Source organism: Fistularia commersonii, chromosome 15, assembly GCF_037954325.1.
Source record: "Fistularia commersonii isolate RoL2024-O1a breed Wild chromosome 15, RoL_Fcom_v1.0, whole genome shotgun sequence".
Taxonomy (NCBI): domain Eukaryota; kingdom Metazoa; phylum Chordata; class Actinopteri; order Syngnathiformes; family Fistulariidae; genus Fistularia; species Fistularia commersonii.
The window spans coordinates 13,983,008-14,005,999 of NC_141298.1; the positions used below are offsets into that span (position 1 = coordinate 13,983,008).

Below are 22,992 nucleotides of genomic sequence, written 5' to 3' on the forward strand. Positions count from 1 at the left end.
GATCTGCCATTAACTTGGACTTGAAAACCCCCTCGGAAAGAGACAGTAATCCTGTGAGGTTTCCTCAGTCGCGGCTGCGCAAATACAGTTAGAGGGACGATATAGAGGTTGTGGGATGAACAACAGTTTTTTAATTTCAACATACTTGAATCTGATGTTTCTGGTCTTTATTTTACCTTTTTTTCAATCGATTTGATTTTAGTGGACATTTTGCATTTGTGAATTTGCTAACACCCAAAGAAGCACTTCAGTAACTATATCCATATCTTATTTACATTACTTCTCTCACTACTTATGCCTTTATTTTATTAGAACCTATTCCAAACGGGGTGGTACGGTGGCCCTGTTGTGGGATGAAAAACAGTTTTTTTAAATTTCAACATACTTGAATCTAATGTTTCAGGTCTTTATTTTACCTTTTTTTCAATCGATTTGATTTTAATGGACATTTTGTATTTGTGAATTTGCTAACAACCAAAGGAGCACTTCAGTAATTATATCCATATCTTATTTACATGACTTCTCTCACTACTTATGCCTTTATTTTATCAGAACCTATTCAGTATTGGGCGGTACGGTGGCCCGGTGGTTAGCGTTTCTGCCTCATGGACAGAAAGTTTGATTCCAGGTTTCCTTTGGTTTCCTCTGGCAGTCCAGAATCACGCAGGAGGTCGATTGGCGACCGATTGGCGAGCGGTCCGGGGCGAACCCCGCCCTTTGCACGATGGCAGCTGGGTTAGGCTGCAGGCACCCCTGCAAGTCTGAAGCCTGCAAGATAAGCGGTGTAGATAATGAATAAATTATTCATAATGTTTGAGTCATATCAAATATCTTTTCGGCATCATTATTGATAACATGATTTCGGTGATGATGATGATAACGATGCCTGGCGCCGGGACTTTTTGTTGTGATGTTGCCCGGTGGTCTGCGCACGGCTGGCTCGTCACCCTCACTGTCACTCGCTTGCTGGGAGTGACATGTATTAAACATGAGGCTGAATACGAGGGCAGAGCCACATTTGGATTAGCCAAAACCCCAGGGGTGCTTCCCCTCGGGGAAGGGGGGTTCTTTCCCATTTACATCAAAGATACGCAGTGCTTTTCCAGCCACCGAGATCGCAAAGTGGGAAGACCTTTTTTCGGTCGCGTTAGAACTCACAAGTGGCTCGGTGATTTGATTTGCCAAACGGTAACTCTTTACTTTGCCTCGTCAATTAAGCGTTCGAGTGCTGTAAATATTGTCGATGAAATGAAACGAAACAAAGCCTTACCTTGATCTAATGAGACAGGATAAAAAGATTTAACATTTTTCGGTGCAGCTCAGTGTCACTCCGGCGAACGGAGCCCCGTATCCCTCACGCTCTTAATTGACTTCAGCCGGTAAGTGATTGAGTGCGAGAGACCGCGAGGCTTTTTTTCCAAGGAATTGAACTCTTACGGGCTTAACGCGATGACAAGTTCAGCCACGTTTCTCACCTTTTCCAAGTCTGATTTGGGGGCGGGTGTAGCATCGAAACGCCATGACAGCATGAACGATGGGAAATTCCCTTGGGTAAAGTGTGCAGCGCTGCAGAGCCACAGGAAGTCGGCACTGAGGATTTCACAGCCCAGAGGCCCTTGTGCGTGTCATGGCCTCGTGTCTCAAAGTCTGTGTTTCTATGACGGCAGACACCGTCGTCGGCCTTTTCTCTCTCATGATCCCTCGACGTCGATTATGACTTGAGATGCGCACGTTTTCCGTGTAAAAACTTTATAGCTACTCGGCAAAGATCATCCCTCTGGAAAGATCGTCCGACGAGCCGTCATGTTTGTTCAAGTGTACATGGTTACACTTCCGACTCCGAAGAAGGTGCAATTATTGACTGCTGTTTAAACTTGGACCAAATTAGCATTGCGATTATTAGCAAAAAAGAAGTGTCTTTGTTTGGTAACCACTTCACAGAATGCTACATTGAAATCCAGCCGCTTTGACTGTATTCACGTTCTCATGTGGTCCCTTTGTGATGTGTGACTTAGAAAGAATATTTATCCAGTTTTATCGACATCTGTAGGTAATAATCCCATTGTGTTATTACATGTTGATGATCAGAATACTGACTCACCCATCTGAGTTGGCATTCTGGTCGTCTGTCGTCACAGCCCTCATCTACTCAGTTTTCTACTCTGTCAAGGATGGCAACCTGCCCAGAATGTACTGGGCCGTGGGTGGTTTTTCTTTTTTTTTTTTTTTTTGCTGACTGACCACTGGAGTCAGGACACAAAAAGCATTGACTGTGTGGTGGGATGTCTAGGGGTAGCGTGGGCTCACACCTCCTCCCTCTTACCCCAGGGCCTCGGCCTCTGAGTACCCTCTCCACGGTACGCCGGAGCTTTGCCAGTCACCAATCCTTTCTGTTCATTTCTTAATACTGAACAGATTCAGGGACGCAGAAGCAGAATCTGTTGATATATATTTTGCGAAGGGAAGCCGTGACTACAGCCGGTTCAGATGCAGAGGTTGTCAAGGGTCCTGTGTCACCTGGACCTCCTGCCCCAATGCTTTTGTGCTAAAAGTTTGGGCCACCTTTTCCTGAAAGATTCTTTTCACTCTGTCGGTGACAGCACTGAAAAGACTCTCCAATAAACAGCAAGAATTTCTTTAGGTTACTGTTACTAAAGGCTATTCTGATCGAGTCTCACGTTTCGTACTCTTTTCATGATTGTCACCCTCGCTTTCTTCTCCTACTGCCGCCGAACCACTCCGTCAACCAAAGCTGTCATTGTCTACACATGAAAAACTTCCTGCTATCAACGCTCACTAGAGGCATATCAGTTTCAAGGAGGATGATACCTGAGAGTTGAGATACAGAATGGAGCTCATTAGTCACCGGCTGGCCCTTTTCTTTGCAGCCGTTCTCCCTCCGCTGTGATTGTTTGTCATGATGCCCGACTCCACGGAGCTTGACTGCAACATTCCCAGATACATTTTATATCATGTATTAACGCTACGGTATCATTACTGCGGCGTTTTTGCCATTCCAGTCAGAGAGACCACGAAGGGAATAAATCCTCGTTTTAAAAACCTACAGGATTGGGGCTGTCACAAAGACATTGGAGGATGAGGCCCGAGCAGCGAGTCTCTCCACCTCCCTCCCCTTCCTCCCTCACCTTCCGTTGCCTGATTGACTCAGATCATTGAGTGGGAGGTGAAGATGGAGAGGTGAGAGAGAGGGGAACCAGAGCTGGAGGCGGAGTAGAGAGCAGGAGCATATCTAGCAAAGAGTCAACAATGTTGTCCTTTTATAGCCGTATGAGTTGCATCTCCTCTTGATGCCGTTGTTGTTTTTAGCTTCATGCTACCATTCATACTCTGCATCAACCTGCATTCTTGCAAGAATATCATTTCCCCGCCGTGCCATGAGAGACTTTTCAATCCATTCGGATAAAACCGAAATGTTAAACCGCCTCTTTTGACCGACCACTAGGAGCATCAGGAGATTCACAGCCCGCATAATTTCCTCCTTTACAATTGACCTAAGCGCATTATGATCACTTAGTATTGAGCGGCCCAGCGGATGCGAGGCGAGCGAGGCAGGAAGAAGGAGAATGACGAGGTTGTCAAACCTTATTTGGGTGATTGTCAAGCACAGTGCAAAGCAACAACTCCTCAATGGCAAAGACAGCAAAAAGCGTAACATAAGCTTGCCTTTGCCACGTGCGGCTGAATGTATGTTGTCGTTATTTTTATTTTTTTTACCTGTAATTTCCAGAGGACAAGAAATCATTTAGCCCCCTGTAATTTACAGGAGGTCTCATGCACGCGTGCAGAGCGAAGGGAAAATCCCCTTGCACTTTACATCCTGTTCATATATTTCCTTTTCGGTTGACTTCGAAAATAGTCGAGCAGCAGTTTTGTGGTCTTTCTGCTCCTCTCTTATTTCTCTCTCGCTCTCTTCCGCGGGCTCGCGTTCTCTCCGGTCTCGGTCATTAATTGCCTCCTCGGCTCTCGGTCCCCGGTGAACCCTGCTTGCGTTGGCTCGGTCTTTCCCGTTGAAAGCGACGTTTCAACTCGCAGCCACGCTGACAGTAAAGGAGGACGAATCCCAAACCCGCCGACAAAGTATTCATAGCGAATCTCTATTTGCGTCACTTATTTGTTATGTCGTCAACCAAAACCTCCAACTCATTACCTCTCACTGAGACACGCTTTCCTTTTACATTTGAGTTTGGTTTAAACAAGCATTATTAGTTGGTATAAGTCACCTGTTTTCACAAGACTGAACATAAATTGGAGCAAATGTTGACAGTTGGGTCTCTGCTTCTCCGATGGATGAAGTGAATTCTTCAAAGCAGTAGAAGAGACATGTATGCTGAAGTCTCATTAGTTGTGTGAGAAAACATTTTCTCCTTAAAACAACATTTAATACACTTTGATTCCTCTTTGAGCTCAAGTTTTGTTTAAAAAAAAAAAAAAAAATCAAATGAAAGCACAGGAAGAGAATGTGTGAGAAATGTGTGAGAAATGTGTGCGGGACTTTTTTTTTTATAAATGACGCGCATCCCGACCCCATCCATCCGAGATAGTTGTGTGACTAATTTTGGAGGTGACCGGGGTAACCCGGTGAAAAGACCATCTTTTACCCGTCTTTAAACTGTCCTCGACCGACTCCGTGACCGTGAAGGAGTTAAAAGAGGGAAAGCCGACCGGCCAAAGAACTGACACTCTCTTTGTCACATGCGAGGATGAATGAGTATCTCTCTGTCAAATAACAAAGCTTTGGGGTTCACCAGAAGTTACATTCGAGCTCCAAGATATTCCAGGTTGTTGCCCCCTCCCCTCCCCCTCCCACTCCCCCTAGATACTGCTCTTGTTTTAGCTCAAAAATGTATTTCTAATCCATATGAGAACGTTACCTTGTACGTCCTCAACGCGATAAATAAATGTCATAGTTTCGTAGCTCAGCTAGGAGATAAGAAGGTACATTTTCTGCTCGATTTGTGCGTCAGCTCACCTGGAATTCCAGCCCGTGAATATATCAGGCTGGATTAAATTCTTTTTTTTCTTTTTTTTTGTTATGTGGCGGGTCCAAAACTGTTCCCTCGGCCGGCGTATTGCGACATGAAGCGCACCGTGGCTTGCAAATGCTTCCAGTTTCTCAGCCGGTGGCTGCTGAAGACGTTAAGAAAGTGACACAGCGAGAACTGCTGAAAACTCGCAGGAACAAAGCGCCATTTCCAACTAGTATCTGCAGAATTGTGTGCTTGTTCTTATTAATAGCACTTTAACCTTTTGTCATAAGATGTTGTGATTGTAAATTGCATTTTTTTTTTCGCATTCGAATTGATTTGCAATTTTCTTTTTATTTCTTTTGATTTTTTTTTTCGGTTTCTTTGACAATCAATAAATTGAATTACGATTATAATTCTATAATTCACATTGCCCTTTGTGGGCTGTCACATATCATCGGAAGTTAATGAAAAGAAGTCCCGAAATGATGTTGATGAATTGTAGTTTTGAACCGGGATGTGTGTGCGCGAGCTTACACTTTATGTTTTACACAACACACATTATCCCCTGACAAATGGAGATGAAAGGAGGAGATTTTTCTTTCAGGAAACAGCAAAGTGATCTCACATGTGCTATTGCATCCGTCTCCGGGGACGGGGCTCCCCATATGGGCCCTGCTGTTTCTCTGCGGCGGCCTCTCCGGTCGAGCCTGTTACAAACGCTTGATTAACTGCTCTGATCGGCCCCGAACACTTCTCGGGGTTTCACCTCATTTGAAGCCATCTGATGTCCGTGCCCCCATCCCGAACCCCCGGATCCCCGGCTTTGTCGCTCTGTCTTCATTGCCGCAGCCGTCACATCTGACCACCTGAACCCCCCCCCCCCTCCCCATCCCCCCCCAGCCGTACAGCATCCGTCTCTCCACATGCCGAGCCGAGACTGTGATTGGAATATTAATCAGGACGTGGCCGACGTGGAAACAAAATTGCGAGAGACTTAAATTTGTACAGGGACTTACTACTTTAAATGCTCTTTGAGTTAATTAACCTTGAAGTTATACCTGCCACTTAATCTGAAGACCAATTTGTTGCTAAAGCATCTTTTGAATTTAAAAAAGCAGAAAGGCCCATATGCAATGTCTCCAGGCACTTTCACTTAATTAGGCAAATTAGCTTCCTTGATTTTATTTCGCGGCACCGTAACACTTAAGACCGGACCAAACTACTCCGGATTGCTGGAGCGAAGGTTTTTAGTTACGGAGGGGAAGGAGTCTCCACGTGGAAAAGACATGATCAATCTGAAATGTGCTCGGCAGTTAAGGGTCAGAGTCTCTGATGAATTTCCCAATTCATCCATGTTCACCCTCTCTGAATTGAAAACTCCTCTCTGGAGAGAGCCGTGCAACCGCAGCAGAAAATGACATTGACAAACACGAGAGCCGCGGCATTCATAGCTCACTGCTGCCGGATCAGTTCACCGCATGAGATGTCATTTGTCGAGGCTGAGCTGTAAAACACAAGAGTTCCCATTTAAATCAGCTCCGTTTTTGACTTACAAATCCCAAGCCGAAGTCACAATCGGCTTCCGTTTCTTTTTTTTTTCTCAAGGACGATCCGACGGAGAGGGCGTTCTTCCGCGCGGTGATCGTTCGTCAAAAAGCTCCGACTAACACTCAGAATGAACTTTGAAATCCGGGGATCGTTGTGCAAAAGCAGAGATGTTTTCCATGCAGCCCTTTCTCTTCTTAAGCCTAATTACACTGCAAGGCTGCTACATAGTCCTCTGATAACTCAGCCCACAGTATATTCGGGTTAAAATGCATGAATAAAACCGATGCAGTAAAGACAGACTAACAACCAACACACAAAAATTAAAAAGTGAGCTGAAAACATACCTTTTCATCAAGCACTACCCTACTATTCGCACTTAGCCCCCAACCCCCCCACCGCCAAAAAAAAAAAAAAAAAAAAAAGGATGAAATGAATGTATGTATGTACATGGTTCTGAGATGGCTTTTTGGTTGAGTGGTCACTTCTGACTTCCGAATACTGGTACTTTGGATCTTCGGTGACTGAATTGCGCTTCTTGTGAGTCGCTCTGGATAAAAGCGTCTGCCAAATTACTGCAATGTAATATAATGTAAAAAAAAAAACAGACCCAGCTCTACCCAGATACTACCCACAGTGCAAGTATCTAGTTCACAACCAAAGGAGAAGCAGAACTGATCTAGAAGCAGTTCTGGAAGTTTGCCCACAATCCACAATTAAAATAAAAACAGAAAAAGACAATAGCATAGGATGGCATGGTGGCGCGGTGCTTTCATGAGAACGTCCCCCTTTGGATTCCGACAGGGGGCCTTTCCGTGCGCTCTCCTCGGGTCTGCGTGGATTTTCTCCGGGTTCTCTGGTTTTCTCCCGCAGTCCAAAAACATGGAAGATGTTCATTGGAGACCATAAGTGAGTGACACAGTGGATGGTTGTATGTCCGTATATGTGGCCCTGTGACGGACTGGCGACCCGTCCAGGGGGAATCCTGCCTCTCGGCCAATGACAGCTGAGATAGTCTCCTGCGCCTCCACAACCCTGAGTGCAGGATAGGCACCATGAATAAATAATGGATAAATGATAACAAAGAAAACCCAACATCAACAGCTAAAAAAATCTTTCAAAGCCCGGCCAAGCTGTGCTGATATCGTGCGAGGAGAGGCGGCCGCAGGAAGTCAGCGACTGCAAGCGAAAATGATGTTTTAGTTTGTAATGATAGGCTTGTGTGAGCGGAGGGCTGTGGTGGATGCATTTTCTGGATACAGATACTACAGTGGGAGTCATTCAGAAACTAAAAATGCAAACCTAGAAAACATGAAAAGCAATCGTATTGATCTTAAACAGGGAAAACATTCAAAACAATCAAACCATACTAATAACTATTGCAGAACTGTCAATAACCCAGGTATATATAGAGTGGATCAATGGGTCTCACAGTCATCTCATATCACAGCTTGACCGCAGAAATGTTGCCATGGTGTGTTTGTGAGTCTACCCTACTGTCAAAATCAGTACCTTTTTTTTTTTCAACTCAATATTGTACCAGCGCTACATATACATATATATTTATATATATGTATATATACGTATATGTTGGATGGCATATTCCATTTATTTGATACTTTCCTAAAGCACTGTAATACCAGTGTGATTATGCATTTATTCTCTCTTGCCCTGCTGCCATACAGCCATAGAGCACTTCTGAAGTGATTTGCACAGTGGAGCGTTTTATAGCCGGCCTGACAAGCGCGGCTTTAGCCGCTACCTAAAGTGATTGTCTCTAAATCAGCCGGATTAAAAGTGCAATTCTTTTTGCCAGAAGGCAGGGTGTTGCAGATAAAAGACAATCTGACCTCCCTTTCTCCCTGATTCATCAGACTTGCCCGCCTCAATCTGATAGCCAATAACCCATGAGTCACCGCGCAGGAATCTATTCAGTATTTTGTAACATTTTCATCAGGGTCAAACGGAGCCACTCGGCTCTTTCCGCAAATACACACAGAAAAGGTCTTTTGGACTTTTTTTTTATACTCGTATTCTGCGAGGAGTGAATTGTGCACAGAACGGAGGGAGATTAAATATCAACATTTTCTTATCTGATTTGTGATTTGCCGCCTCTGGTTCCACGGGAGCTCAGAGCAAGTTCATCATCCTGCAATTTGGAAGAGATTAATCTTGATAGGACCCTTGGCTTTAAATCTTTTTCGTCTGCGAACGAAGGCGCCGCCGTCTTAAAAGCGTTTTCAAAGTGAGCATCATTACCGCGCGTCCTCGTAGAAATCTCCCCCGAAGCTGGATGCAACATTGCGTCTCCCTCGCATCAAAGGGTGTCCCTCTTCTGCTGTCATGACGACGGGTAACGTGGAAAAAATAACGGATGTTTTAGTTAACTCGAACTGAATTCACTTGAAAAAAAAGCACAACGTACGGTCGGGTAATTAATTCATGAATACAGAAATTGGTCATGCAGCCAATATGGAATTTTTCGCCTGCCATCACTGCCAAAGTCAAAAAATATAACTATAAAATATAAAAAATATAAATAGTAATTAATTAGAAATGAAAAGAATATGGAAGTTTTTCAAGTTTCACATCACATGCGAAAGATATTACCACGACTGACAAGTTGTTTTTTTTTTTTTTTTTTTTTTTTTTCAATATTCCACAGACATTTTGAGAAGCTCCAGACGGCAAATGGAGTCTTAAGCATGACTGACAGTTCCTCGCTCGAGGGACAAACTGTTAAGAAGTTTCGTTGCTTTCTATTTCTCATATCGGGTGAAAACGCCGGGCTAAAATTAAAATCGCTTCATGTCAACGTGAGCGCCGCGTCTTTACGATCTAAATTGCATTCTCCCAATTTCACATCACAACCATGGCGACATTCAGCTGAGCACAATTTATATACAGCGTTTCGGGAGCTTAAAAGACTTTGAAGAAACATGCAAAACAAAAACAGAACCCTGTCATGCAGTTCTTATTTGAGATCAAAATCTTTCATCTATCTTAAGGTTCTGGTTCTTAATACTGGTGCATGAAGTTGTGCTGCAGAGCTGAAAGGACAGGAAGTGCTTCCTGGTGAATAATCTCGCCACTCTTCATTGTCTCCGCTCAGGATTGTTTTGCAGCAACCTTGCTGTTTTTTTTTTTTTTTTTTTTTTTTTTAAATTATATATATGTTTTTTTTATCCGGTACTTCTTTCATTAAAAGGAGATCCGCCGTGTATCGCGTTCGACCAAATTAGTAGTTCTGTGGTCCGATCTTACGCAGGCCCTCGCATATCGGTGCATTTTGAATAGCTTCTTTGATGAGATGATGTCACACCTTCCCCTGGAAGGCTAAGATGAGTAAGCTCCCAGACAGTGTAACCATCTGGGGAGGAAGCAGAGCACCAGAGGAGGAAACCAGAGAGCTTCAGTTAGGAACCAAAAAGGGGTTCAAAGCACCGGGATATGTTTGTGTGTTTGTGTGTGCGGTACGGGTTCTTGCGCTGCGTGTACATGCACTCTGACTAACGTCTTGTCTGAATGTGCTGACACGCGTTGTATGGAATGGATACGTAGGAGTATCGCCTTTGTGAAATTCACTTGTGACATATTCCTCTTCTGCGGTGACCTAATAAAGGATTGTAATTACCGCCTGAATCACACCTCACTCAAACCCACTCGTTGCCGTGGATTGCAGCAGGTCTCTATATAGAGTTTGCATTTTTCTTTTTCTTTTTTTTTCCTCTTTCTGTCAGTTGAGATTAATTTGAAACTTAAATATGCCCAAAATGGAAAAGTGAGCTTTTTTTTTTTTTTTCACTCGTGCTTCTCGGTTGTCTGCCCTTCCGCTCGCACAGTGCATGCCGGGAAGGGTTCCAGACCTTTACATTACATAAACAGACATGGAACGAAGACGGATAACATTAGAATTTCTATAATTACTGCGTATTATAAAGCCATGTTGCAACTGCTCTGGTGTTCTTATATTTTCCCCAGCGTAAGCAGAAGCTAATGGGAGCTTTCTTTTATGATGATGTTTTTTTTCCACAATTGAAAGATGTGGATCAATAGATATTCCCCTCTATTGTTGCCGTCAAGGTGTCATAAAAAGGCTGCAATGCGGCTCCTGGAGGCATTTCATGTAATTTATGGACTCCCCTGTTGTTGGAGAGATAGAGGAGCGTTTACCCAGATTTGAACTCTGTGGCACCAAAGCCCGAACCAAGATGAGATTCTTTTGGTTGGTCATGGCTTGGATGCAAGAAAAGCAGAGACGTGTAAATTGCCGTGTACAGTGCACGGTTGTTTGATATCTAACAGTTAAATAACCCAAGTGGGGCTGCAATAAATACATGCACTATTTTCTGTGCTTCCACTGCCTTTTCTGACCTCCCTACTACTTTTGCTCACAAATTTGCTTGTAAAAGCAGGTTTTTAAATATGGTAATGCCCCTCAGCCGACTGCCAGCGTATGAGTTTGCCTTTTTTTTCTCCGCCCCCCCCTCCCCCCGTGTCCGCCGTAAGACGTGCTATGAATGTACGCTCGACGAATGCACGGGAAAACAGGACTCGGTGAGAAATACTTCACGGATGCCAATGATGATGCCACCCGTGTCACAACGATTTATATATTTCGCTTTCATCTGGAAGTCAAGTTTACTTCATCACCATCCCGGAAAAATCTCGTGCACCCATTTTGGTAAATAGAATCCTTGACTGGCATCGAGTTTGCTTGCAGACAGCTGCATGTTTTCACTTGACTGCCCCTTGCCGATTTTCCACCGGTCATTACGACGTGAGTTTTTGCTTTGAATACCCCCCCCCCCCCCCCATTCTCGGCGTCAAAACAAAGTGGTGTTCTGGCGTCGCGCTCCGTGGCAAACAATTCACCTGAATAAATGAATAAACTTAGCTCACTGAATGCCCACCTTCTTCTTTTTTTCCCGTTTTTGCATCAATCACTTGTCTCCCCGCTTCGACCTGCACTTTCTTGTCATCCTCCCACACCTCTCCTTACCCTTCTCGTCTTCACCTTCGTCAGAGCTGTTTGTTCCTTGTCTGCCGGCGGCTCGGCTCCCAGCTCATATTCTGTCTGGTGGCAAAAGCAGCATGTAGAAGACGTGATAGACATCTCATCTGTGTCTTATTCTCTTTGTTAAGCCATTGAAGTCCCCCCGCGGCCACTCTGCTCTTTCTCTGTGCAACATGAACAAACCCACAACTACACACACACACACACACACACACACACACACAAAAGAACAGTGGCTCAATCTGTCCCTATCCCTGGGCTTTTTACCTCAGGGTTCTAGTCCTCATGATCACCCCTATCTCAAGTCCCAGACAAAACCTCCACGTCAAGCAGGTCCCCGTCTTTCACTCAGTAAGACACACACACACATACACACACACACATGCATTTTTCATTCAACCCGGCCTCAGTTCACTCTCAAGAAACGAGTGCTGACCAATAAATGTTGTAAATATCGTCCAAACCTGGTGACGAACCCGACCCCTTTCCAATTAGAGATTGAGTCACTACTAATATTCTGCCAAGTCACTACTAATATTGACTAAAATATAGATCAGACCTGGGCGTTTTATGGCCAGCATCCTGCCTGTTTTGCTTTTATATCTTCCGCTAAACTAATTTCTCTGAATATTTTGATTAAAGTATTCTCAACCAAGATTGATTTTTGAAACTCCTTATTTTTTTCTTTTTTCTTTAAATTTGTATGGATTGTATGGAAATTGAAATTTTCAGTTTGTTCAATTTTCATGATACCTTGTTGGCCTGCACATAAAAATTAAATAAGAAATGTTTATATAATTGCCCACCCCTTATAGAAGTGATAATATCAAATCCCGGCCTGGCGGTATGAAGAACCCTGGTTCGATTCCAACAAGAGGACCTTTTCTCTGTGGGATATCAGTTTCTCCCCCATGTTTGCGCGGGTTTCCTCCGAGTTCTCCGGTTTCCTCCCACAGCCCAAAAACATGGGGCAGATTAATTTGAAAAAAATTGCCCTGAATGAGTGTACGAGTGAATGGTTGTCTGTCTGTATATGTGGCCCTGCTATTGACCGGCGACCAGTCCAGAGTGTATCCCGCCTCTTGACTTCAAGTTCTGACGCGAAACTTTCTGTGACATCGGGCCGATTTGGAATGATTTTAAACCAGATTTGTTTTCTATTCTTATCCACGTCCACCACTGAATAATTTAAAGTTACTTTCCGTCTAGTGCGCTGAAGTTCACTCACCAAACAGCCGCATGGCTGAGTTAAGCTCAGGTAGGGTTTAGGCAGCGATCGAGACTGTCAGTTATTAGATTGCTTAATGCATTTCCGTGAGAGGAGAATCAAATGGCATTGATTGATCTTTTAATTTTGTAAGCTAATTGAAATATGAAGCATACAACAGAATTCTTGTCGGGATGAGATGTGTTCAAGCTTGTAGATATAGCCTGGGTGACACCATATTTTCAGATATGTTGGTAAAAATACAGGATGGTTTAATCAAGAAGGGGCGCTGACTTGTGTTGGTTTTTTAAATATTTTTAAAATCGTATTTAATTAAAAGAATATGTGAAATTATATATGACTTTTTATCATTAAATGGAGCATTCTGGTGGTGAGCTGTAGAGGAATAACAGATTTCAAATAGGGATATGCCTCAGGTCTTGACAGAGATCAAGAAGCTGGAGGATTTCAGGTACTTTGGGTCAACAGTCCAGAGTAACGGAGAGTGTGAAAAAGAGGTGAAGAGACGGGTCCAAGCAGGTTGGAATGGGTGGAGAAAAGTGTTACGGGTAAAGGAAAGGTGTACAAGACAGTGGTGAGACCAGCGATGCTGTATGGCCTAGAAACAGTGACACCGAAGAAAAGACAGGAGGCAGAACTAGAGGTTGCAGAGATGAAGATGTTGAGTTCTCTTTGGGAGTGACCAGGATGGATAAGATCAGGAATGAGTCTTTCAAAGGAACAGCACATGTTAGATGTTTTGGAGAGAAGGTCAGAGAAGCCAGACTGAGATGGTTGGGTCACGTACAGAGGAGAGATTGAGAATATATTGATAGACGGACGCTGGAATTGGAGCTACCAGGCAAGAGGTCTGGAGGAAGACCAAAGAGACGCCTGGACGTAGTGAGAGAGGATATGACGGTAGTTGGGGTGAGAGAGGAGGATACAGAGAAAAGGGTTAGACGTAGAAAGTTGATTCGCTGTGGCGACCCCTGAAGGGAAAAGCCGAAAGAAGAAGAATATGGCTCAGGTGACAGGAAACCCGTAGGAACGGAGTTGCTGAACGGTTGACCTCCACTTGTGCAGGTGTCACCACAGCACGACGGAGGCTGTAGGGAGCAAATTTTCCGCTTTGTTGAGAGAAAAAAAAAAAAAAAAAAAGGTCTGTTGAAAGCTGAAAGCTTTTCACTCAAGGTTTGTTCTTGAAAAGGTTTTGGATTCATTTGGTCGGCTGATGACGGGCCGGGTTTAAAAGCAGGTTGCAGAGCCATCAAAGTACGTCTGTAACTGTAAGTGAGCCAACATTTCGGGCCCACCCTGATCCAACCACTCTGAGTACATTAGCCCTAATGAATGGCTTTCCCGGGGCGCTCGGCAAACGAGGCAGATTACACAACCGCTCTAATGGCACAAGCCATGGCAAGGACACACGAGGAAGTCCAAGTCACCGAACCATGTCGAATGAGATTGCAGAGGACCGTCTGCTCTTTGAACTCATCAACTCGCTCTTTAACATAACGTGTTTGGCGTGAAAAAAAAAAAATGGATCCGAGATTTTTCAGTAAGAGCTGCGATGTCCTGATGCAACGCATTCGTTTTCAATGCACTTTAAAATCCGGAGTGATTCCTAGTTTTTGTTTTTGTCGCTGGTGTTTTTGTAGCGGAGGACTTCACACCACAGGCTCAAATCACAACTGTTATGTAAGCATCTGCAGCGTTTCCCCCCTGCATCCCAATGGAGAGTTTTTGGCCGGTCTCAGGTTGATTAGAGGCCTAATGGTGACTGGAAGAGCATGAAATTACCAGGATGGGCTCGGCTCTGTCGGCACACACGGCCCAGTGTGTCTGCACGCACAGGAAAAATACGCAGTCCTCGTTTCCACGGCGAATAAAAAAATGACTCCTACTTATCGTCATTTTCGGGTGGTGGCTACACGCAAGGACAAATCACTGGAAACAACTTGATCACTTTAGAATAAGAGATATAAATCACCTTGCTGCTAAGAAGAGAAGCCTCTCTTTTAGAAAGAGGGTTGATCATTACGAAGGCCATAAGATGACCAAAGCAATACAAAGATGGACCAAAGTGTGCTATTGTAGCTTATGAATAAACCATGCTTATCTCAGTAACTGCCTCTAAGTGTATATTTACAATTCAGTATCCTTAGCATGAGTCGGCATTTTGAATCTGACATCAGGTTATTGTGACGATGCGCGCATTCTGTTTCCATTTGAACTTTATATAGCCATTTGACAGATTTTCAGACAGGATTTAAAGGCCAAGCGGAGGCGGCGTCGTCGTCGTCAGGAATGGAAGTGGTTGTAAATTGTTCCATCTCTTCACTTGACCAAACATGTCTTTTCCTTGAAAGAGTTTATTGAAGTTAGAGCAACAAATATCCATCAGCGATCCAATTTCCAGGGCCTGTCAGTCGGTTTTCTTTTTCATTTTATTTCTATTTTTTATGTGTGAGATGAAGCATTAGAGAAAGCGCTGCCTGGCTGTCGGGAAAAGGGCGCATCCCCCATGAAACAAAAACATTTTGTCTCACGCCGTTCGGATTTATCGAGGGGACCGAGTCAGAATTGCTGCTTTTTTCAAAGTGTTTACTTTTACTAGTTTTAAGGTGGGAAGCCGTCGCCTTCGACCAGCTTCGATCTTAGACCTCAATGGGTTTTCTCAACATCATCGCTCTAGTATTTCAGCGCTTGCACCTTTTTTATGCCCTGCAATATGTATTGTATGGTTGGCGATTCTGCAACAAGAAGGTCCCTGGTTTGATTCCGACTGGCGGCCTTTCTTGGTGCATTTTTTTTTAATGTTCTTCTGATGTCCGCGTTGAGTCCTAAAACATGCAGTATTGGAGACCCTAAATTGCCCAGATGTGTGTGTGAGAGCGTGAATGCGGTCGACTGGCGACCGGTCAGGGGTGAACCGAGCCTCTCGCCCGATCAGAGACGACGAGTGACGGGTGAATGTATTGCAGGTTGGTAGAAAAAAAAAAGGTTTCATGCAGTGAACAAATGCACGGTTATTGCTAACTTGCATTATTTGTGTCTCCCCTCTCCTAATAACAAGCGTAAAAAAAAAAAGAACGCGGCCTCGGCCCCGCTGCCACTCACATTAGTCATGGAAAATGAGCACCTTCCAGGCTGAGCGTTGAATGACGGCACACCAGAATATGACAGAAGGGGGAATGAATACACATTTGTTACGGCATCGAAGCTTTGCGTCATATTTAAGGCAGATTGCCGTTCGCCTGAGCTACGCGGATCGGCTGCGTTTACCAAAACCTCGCGCGTCCAATAATTCACATTCACTCTGGCTTCCCCATCGATAAAATATTGAGCCCTTATTGGCTCGCCGTGGTTGTTTGTTGACTTTAGCTGATTAATACAAACACTATTCTCCCATATCATTACAGTTTTAGTGTTTTTCTCTTCTCAGATGCATTCAATTTGATATAATTTTCTGGAAAGCAGAAGTGTGTTTCCCTGCAGGGGCTGTTCTTGTCACCCAAGAGAATGATCATTTGTAAAGTCAAAGCTTAGTTAATTAAAGGGCAAAAATCGTCAGTTACTAGTCCAGACCTTTCATGTTATTTTGCATTAATGGCTGCTTAATAATACAGTCGATCATGCAGATAAATTGGCCGACACATGAATTAATCACAGCATTTCAAGTTGCGGTCGAGGTGAGTTGAGGTATCAGGTTCGCTATTGGGAAAGAGTTTTTTTTGTACATCACGTTCAGGAGTGATTAAATACCTGTCTATTTAACCATTTGACTTAATTATTTATTCATTTGGATCACAACAAATGGGGCCGCAGCGGCCAGTTTTTTTAATTAACATGGACTCTCAAAGCAGACAGCATTCTGCAGCCAGCAGCTTTTGCCATCAGTGTATGAATGAGTGTGGGTTCATTCAGGGCAGAGTGTGTGTGAGTGTTTATGGGAGTTTTTTGTAAAGCAATCAGAGTTGTTGAAAAGCTCAATATAAATGCAATCCTTTTTTTTCCCCCCTTAAAAGTCAAATGCTAGACTTCGCTATCCGGAAGCACCTTGACCCACAGTGTTTTCAGATATTCCAGGGAACTTTGTGTAATCGTGATGAATTGAACACCGCTGTTTGCTTTTTGATGAAATATATTGTGTATTTATTAATGTCAGATTTATTTAAAGGAAAGTACAAGATGACATTGCGATCTACAGAGGTGGGATAAACAAACAAGCTATTTTTATGCAGCTTTAAAAATAAAGAATTATAAGTTTGAATTATTTGCTTAAGCTGTACAACACACACATACACACACACAAGTGTTATCAGTACCCCACAGCCAGTGTGCTGTCTTTGTCACATGCACACACACTCTCACTGGGGCAGAATCAACCCTGTCTAGTGTGTGTATTTCCCCGGAGTGTTTACAAGCCTGTGGTCCAATCTCACAGGGTGCTGGAGACAAATCCCTGCTCTAAAGAAGAGAGCGAGAGAGAGAGCAAACTCACACCTCCCCTTACCTCCTTCATGATTTAGGAATATTACTAATTTATATACTTCTGCTGTTGGGCTGTAAGCCTCAACTGACTGTACACATTGCGGCGTTTCAATGCTAATCTCACGACTCACTTTTTAATACCTCATCAAAGCTTTACTTCTGTCATAATATTTAACCGCGCCGAAAAAGATTCGTGAAATAGTTCTCCTCCCGGCTCGTGTTTGGGCTACCGTTTTGTTAACACAATTTACATGCAAATCCAAATTTTGTACACTGTCGGAATGCTGAAAATGTACTATCCAGATATTTGTACCGAATGAATTCAGCGACTTTCAGTCCAACCCGCCGCGATGTGTACCTAATTTTGGACTCCTGTGAGCCGGGGAAAAAGCCGAGCGGGGTGTAATAACAATCGTGTGACGTATAATTTCTGTGCAGTGTCTGGAACGGACGCACGTTTGACGATAACACGGGACTCTCAAATATACATTAAAGAAATAGAGAAGTATACCATGAATATTCAATGTACTGTTTGATCAAGCGTAGTGTGCACGCCATCTCAACCACAGGCGTGAAAAATTGGGGTGAAAAAAAACAAAGAACTCACGGAAATTAAATGGTTTTCGGACAGCTTTTACACAAAAGGAAGTGTTGTTGAAAACTGAATGGTAATTAAATAGTTCATTTTATGTCATGTTGTTCTTACAGAACCTCTTTCTAGTCACACCCTCGTAGATGGTGTTTTTAATGGTTGGATATAGCCGGAGGTGGATTCATGTTGTCTTGTAGTAGTGAGATGGAATACGGGAACAGCAACAGGCGCTGAAGCAAATATTTATGTTGGCTAAACATGGCAATTGCAAATATGTTGCAGGTCAAGTGACGCACACTGGGCCAATGAGACATTTTCCCCCACTAGATTTGCATTGAAGGAAACTTTAAAATTCCTCTTTTTGTTCCGTGATTCACTTAAAAAAAAAAAGCCCTGTTCAACTACCATAATCCAGTTGGTACTAAATTTAACTAAATCAATAACCGTGCAAGTGTTCTTTTTCTTCTCTAGAATCAAAGGTAAGCTCGACGTTAGGGTTCGAATGCCTCCAGATCTGAAAACAGATGTCTTTACATCTGCACGTCTTCCAGTTTGTTCATTCACAATCTATTCTATCCTGCAGTCAGGGTCGTGGGGGTTTGGCTGTAGATTTTCCTGGTTGTCGCTGGGCAAGAGGTGTTGCTCAGCTTGGACCCGTGGCCAGTTGATGACGCGGCCACATTTAGGAATATACAACCATTCAATCCCTCTTTCACCTTAATTCGAGATATCATGAGAAACTAACACCTGTGGCGTCCATATCGGATCCATTTATTCACCGATCGTACGGCTCGCCCTTCTCTCAAGGTCACGGTGGGGCGGCGTCCGATCGGATGAAATCTTAACATTGTTTCGTGCGCCTTGATGGAATGTGTGCCGCGGATGTTTGGACAAAATAACAATCGGAAGAAAAAGAATCGTAAAAGAATTCTTTTACCCCAAGTCATATCTCATTCAGTAAAAGCACACGCTAAAGATGTAGTTGTCGGGAGTTTGTCTGGAGGGAATCGTAGCGTTGTGTGTTTACGCGACGTGAATTAGTTGAGACTTTTGTGAATTGAGAACATCTTTGCATCATGTGCCACACACATGTGACAGGTGGGAGATATAATCTTCGATGCCCTACAGTTTACATTTGATCTCATTTTCCGGCCTTTTTGAAAGCAAGCTGCCATAACTGACAGTTGCGTGTTTACATTCTGTTCTAATCTTTGGCCCGTATGTCAGAAAGATCCGTTTTCCCCGCTCGGCTCCAGTCAATTTTAATTCCAAAGGGTCCAGATTTTTCTGAAGTTTAAATAAACTCCATATGTTGTGTGTGTCAAGCATTTGAGGTTGTAATGATCCATCAACTGTTTCCTCTCTTTCTCTGGCCTCTTCTCTGTAGGAGAAACCTGACCAAGCTGTCTCTGATCTTCAGCCACATGCTGGCTGAAATCAAAGCGATCTTCCCCGGAGGACATTTCCAGGGGGACACATTCAGGATCACCAAAGCCGACGCGGCCGACTTCTGGAGAAGATATTTTGGAGAAAAGTAAATCTCATTTCATCATTCTTCTCACTTAAGCAGCTTTAAACCGCTGGTGTCCCTTTGTGGCTTGCTGTTATGAAAAAAAAAAAAAAAAAAAGAAAAAAAAAAGAGAGAGTGCTGTCAGGATATTTGTTATGCCAGCAAGTCTAGATGTATCCTGTTTTTCATCTAATATCAAGCGCCATTTTTTTTTTCTTTTTTTCTGTCTGAGAATACTATCATGAAGTGGACCGATGATACTTTAGGTTGAATAGGTGATGAAATGGGAAATGATCTAAATATGCTTTGTGGTAACATGGTAATACCCATTCCCCATACATACCCTTTCGTTCTTTTTATAATAAAATTCTAGGGGCCGCGCTCTGAGTTAATGAGGAATGATAGTGAAAAGAAACAGGAAACGTGACATCCTGCAAAGGATCCGGGCAGACAGGAATTGAATCGTCTCACTGCTTTAGTCATTTGACCTCGTGCGGTGTGAACTCTTAACTCTGCGCTATTGTATCCACCTACATCATAGGGTGATGGGCTTTTAACACGAAATGCAAAAATGCTTCGCGGCGGCGCTTGATTGAAATAATAGAACTCAAACCTCGGACATTTAACATAGTTATTTTCAATTGTTTTTGTCACAAACACCGGGAGTTCTGAACTTGGGTTGTATGCCTGGAAATGAAAGCGAACCTTCCTGTTAACCGAGTTATAGGATTTCTGGGGACAACATTCTGGGGATGTTTTTAAGACAGCAACTAATTATGAGGTCTCTAAGACATCCCCAGAATGTCACAGCTATCGGAGCTCTCGATGAAAGGCTGGTCTTATTGGTTATCCTCCCTGCCGGAGTTTGTGGTTTGCTGAACCTAAAAGCTAAACCTTTTCTACCCGATCTACATGAAACCCCCCAAAACCAAGAATCAAAAAGTTGCCCGGCAACAAGCTCGGTTCTCATTTGCAAGAAGAGTCACAGCCTCAACTCTGAACTGCCGGGTACGTTTCCTGCATCAGGTAGAATCTGAAACTGCTATGGAACCTTAGGGTTCGGCCCATTTTTGCAGGGCATCGATGCCATTGTGATCAATACGGAGGATTTATTCTTTTCACAGTGTGAAGAACAAATAAAATAATGATGTTTAATTTTCATCATTCCAAACATCTATCACAGCAGATAAAGTGAATTTTGAATCACACAAAGCAAAGGACTTAATATTTCACTGGCATACTGACTGACACTTTGTTAAATTGAAGAAAAAAATCAGTTCTTTGGAGACGTTCCTCCTTTCTAGGATAAAAGGCCAGTCATGCGACTCTCAACATCTGTCTCTTAAAGGGTGTGAAAGCTCAGCATCTGATTGGTTTAGTGTCATTTTTGCCCAAAACACACCCATTAATTTATTTAGGGAGTCAGAACTGCCCCTCCGTGCTATGCGTCTGGTGTTGCGGTAATTTATTACATCTCCTGAATAGCAGATGGCGAACTGGCCACGCCTTGGCGTAATGAAAATCCATTGTCCCGTTCACTTGGAGCGCCGCGTTTTTATATCACGGCTCTGTCGGTAGTTATTCATCTTTGTCAGGACATTATTTGAAATGCTACATATTGAAAAGTGTCAGACCCTGGTAGTTTCTTGATTATGTCTTTTTGTAGTGTTTATCCAAAAGACACGATGATGAGACATGCTCTGTCTCTCTCTCTCTCTCACACACACACACACACACACACACACACGCGCACGTACCAACACATATGCACGCACGCCCAGCCACACCCATCTAAGGGCAGCTGCTGTCTTTGTTTCTAACACACAGCTGAGACAAGATCATGACCCATCCGTGTGCTCGGGCACACGTACAGCTGTTCAGCAGATCTCATTCTACATTTAATGCATGATGTCACCTTGACAAAAACTTTAGTTCAGAAATCCAGACGTCCCTGAAGGATGGCGCAGTATGACTAAAGTATGACTCATCGAAAATGAAAAAAACAAAAAGGGAATAATAATAAAGTAATAATATTTTGATATTACAGGGTTTAACTGGATCCCAAGAATTACATTGTGACCATGAGAACAAAAGATGACATTGTAAGGAACCAAGTTAGAACCTGAATTCAAGGTTTACTTTGCAAGTTTTCCTTTCTCCTCAGGTGACTAATGTTTCTGCTTATGTTTTTTTATATTTTGAAAGTTAATAATCTGCTTTTTTAAATTTGCCATACATCAAACGTAAGTTGTCTGCCCGTTGTACAACTGATAATGGAAATCGGTTGCAGGTCCCTTTGATTGGGTTATTATCTGCCTTGAAAAAAAAAAACAAAAAAAAAAACCTATCAGTTGACCTTTAGCCGGAGGAAATGGCAGGCAGGTCTGTCTGAATCCTAATTAATCATTTCCTGTTTCCTTGCCACTGACTCTATGTGACACTTCGAGAAGTTCTGCTTTGCTAAGGAGTTATCTGCCTGTTCTATTTGCATTTCAGACTTGATAGGACAAACTGTCGTGCGAAAGGCCAGTTGCTTCTGTTTTCATTTCCTTAAAGAGCACACAAAAACTTCTCTAGATTTTTTTTGCCGTGCTCCTTAAATATCTGCATTTGCTCCATCTCCTTGCTGGGCCTGGCTTGTCTGCCATAATGTCTACATATGCCTGCAAGGAGACCACACAAACTTGTTAACTTCTGCACCCGCGGGAGTGACGCGACCAACACAAAGCAGCGAAACTAAAGACCCGCTGACACAGAATTACCGTTCATTAGCCGTACGCGGCCTAGAATACTCCAACCCAAAGAAGGTGACAGCGGTGACCCTGTCGAGATATGGAAATTCCGTGACAAAGTCCTGCCCTCCCCAAAGTTCAGTAGTGCGTACACATATGAGGAGATGAGAAAAGCCACCCCCGACACAATGACCGCATCTATAGTTGAATACGACTCCTCACTTCGCTTTTGACTCGTCAACGTGCGTGGATGGGCTTTTGAACTAAGAATAAGAATAAGAATGAGAACAACTTTATTTATTCTGAAGGAAATTGTTGTGCCAGAGTTACAAGAAAAACATAACAGTAATAAATAATTGTAGAAAATTGTATAAACAGTAAAAAAAAATAATAAAAAAAAGGGGGGGGGGATAAGAAATAGAGTGAAGACTATAAAGTGTCTTAAGTACCAAGTGAAAGATAAGGAGTGCACAAGAGTATAAAAAATACTGCACATGCAGCTGTTATGAAATGAAATATTGCACAGTTATGAATATATATACAGATGAATTATTACAATTTACAGTAAGTGGTTGAGATTTATATATTTATTTTAAGGTTTATGATTTGATATTCCCTGCGGGTGAAGGGAGAGGAATTCAAAAGTCTGATAGCCTCAGGTAGGAACGACAATGATTCTGCGATAGTCTTTGTCAGTTGTTTTTTTTTTTTTTATGTTTCTCTGTGCCCTTGGATGGTGCTTAAGCTCCTTTTACAGTGCTTTAATCTTTTTAAGCCTGTACCATGCATTTCTATGCAGAATCAATGGTCAAATTTTCAATCAAAATGTTTATGAATCAGCAACAGTGCTTGTCATGGACTATTAAGGGTAGGGACCAGAATTGGCCATGAACTGCTCGCTCCC

At 43.1% G+C, this 22,992-nt stretch overlaps 1 protein-coding gene across 1 annotated transcript in view; it reads left to right on the forward strand.

Moving 5' to 3' along the window:
• Positions 1 to 22,992, forward strand: part of cblb (Cbl proto-oncogene B, E3 ubiquitin protein ligase) — a 67,154-nt gene that overhangs the window by 3,286 nt on the left and 40,876 nt on the right. Inside the window, exon 4 of the mRNA XM_086160673.1 lies at positions 19,234 to 19,380. Coding sequence (XP_086016799.1) covers positions 19,234 to 19,380 — 147 coding nt within the window. The remainder of the gene's footprint in view (positions 1 to 19,233; positions 19,381 to 22,992) is intronic.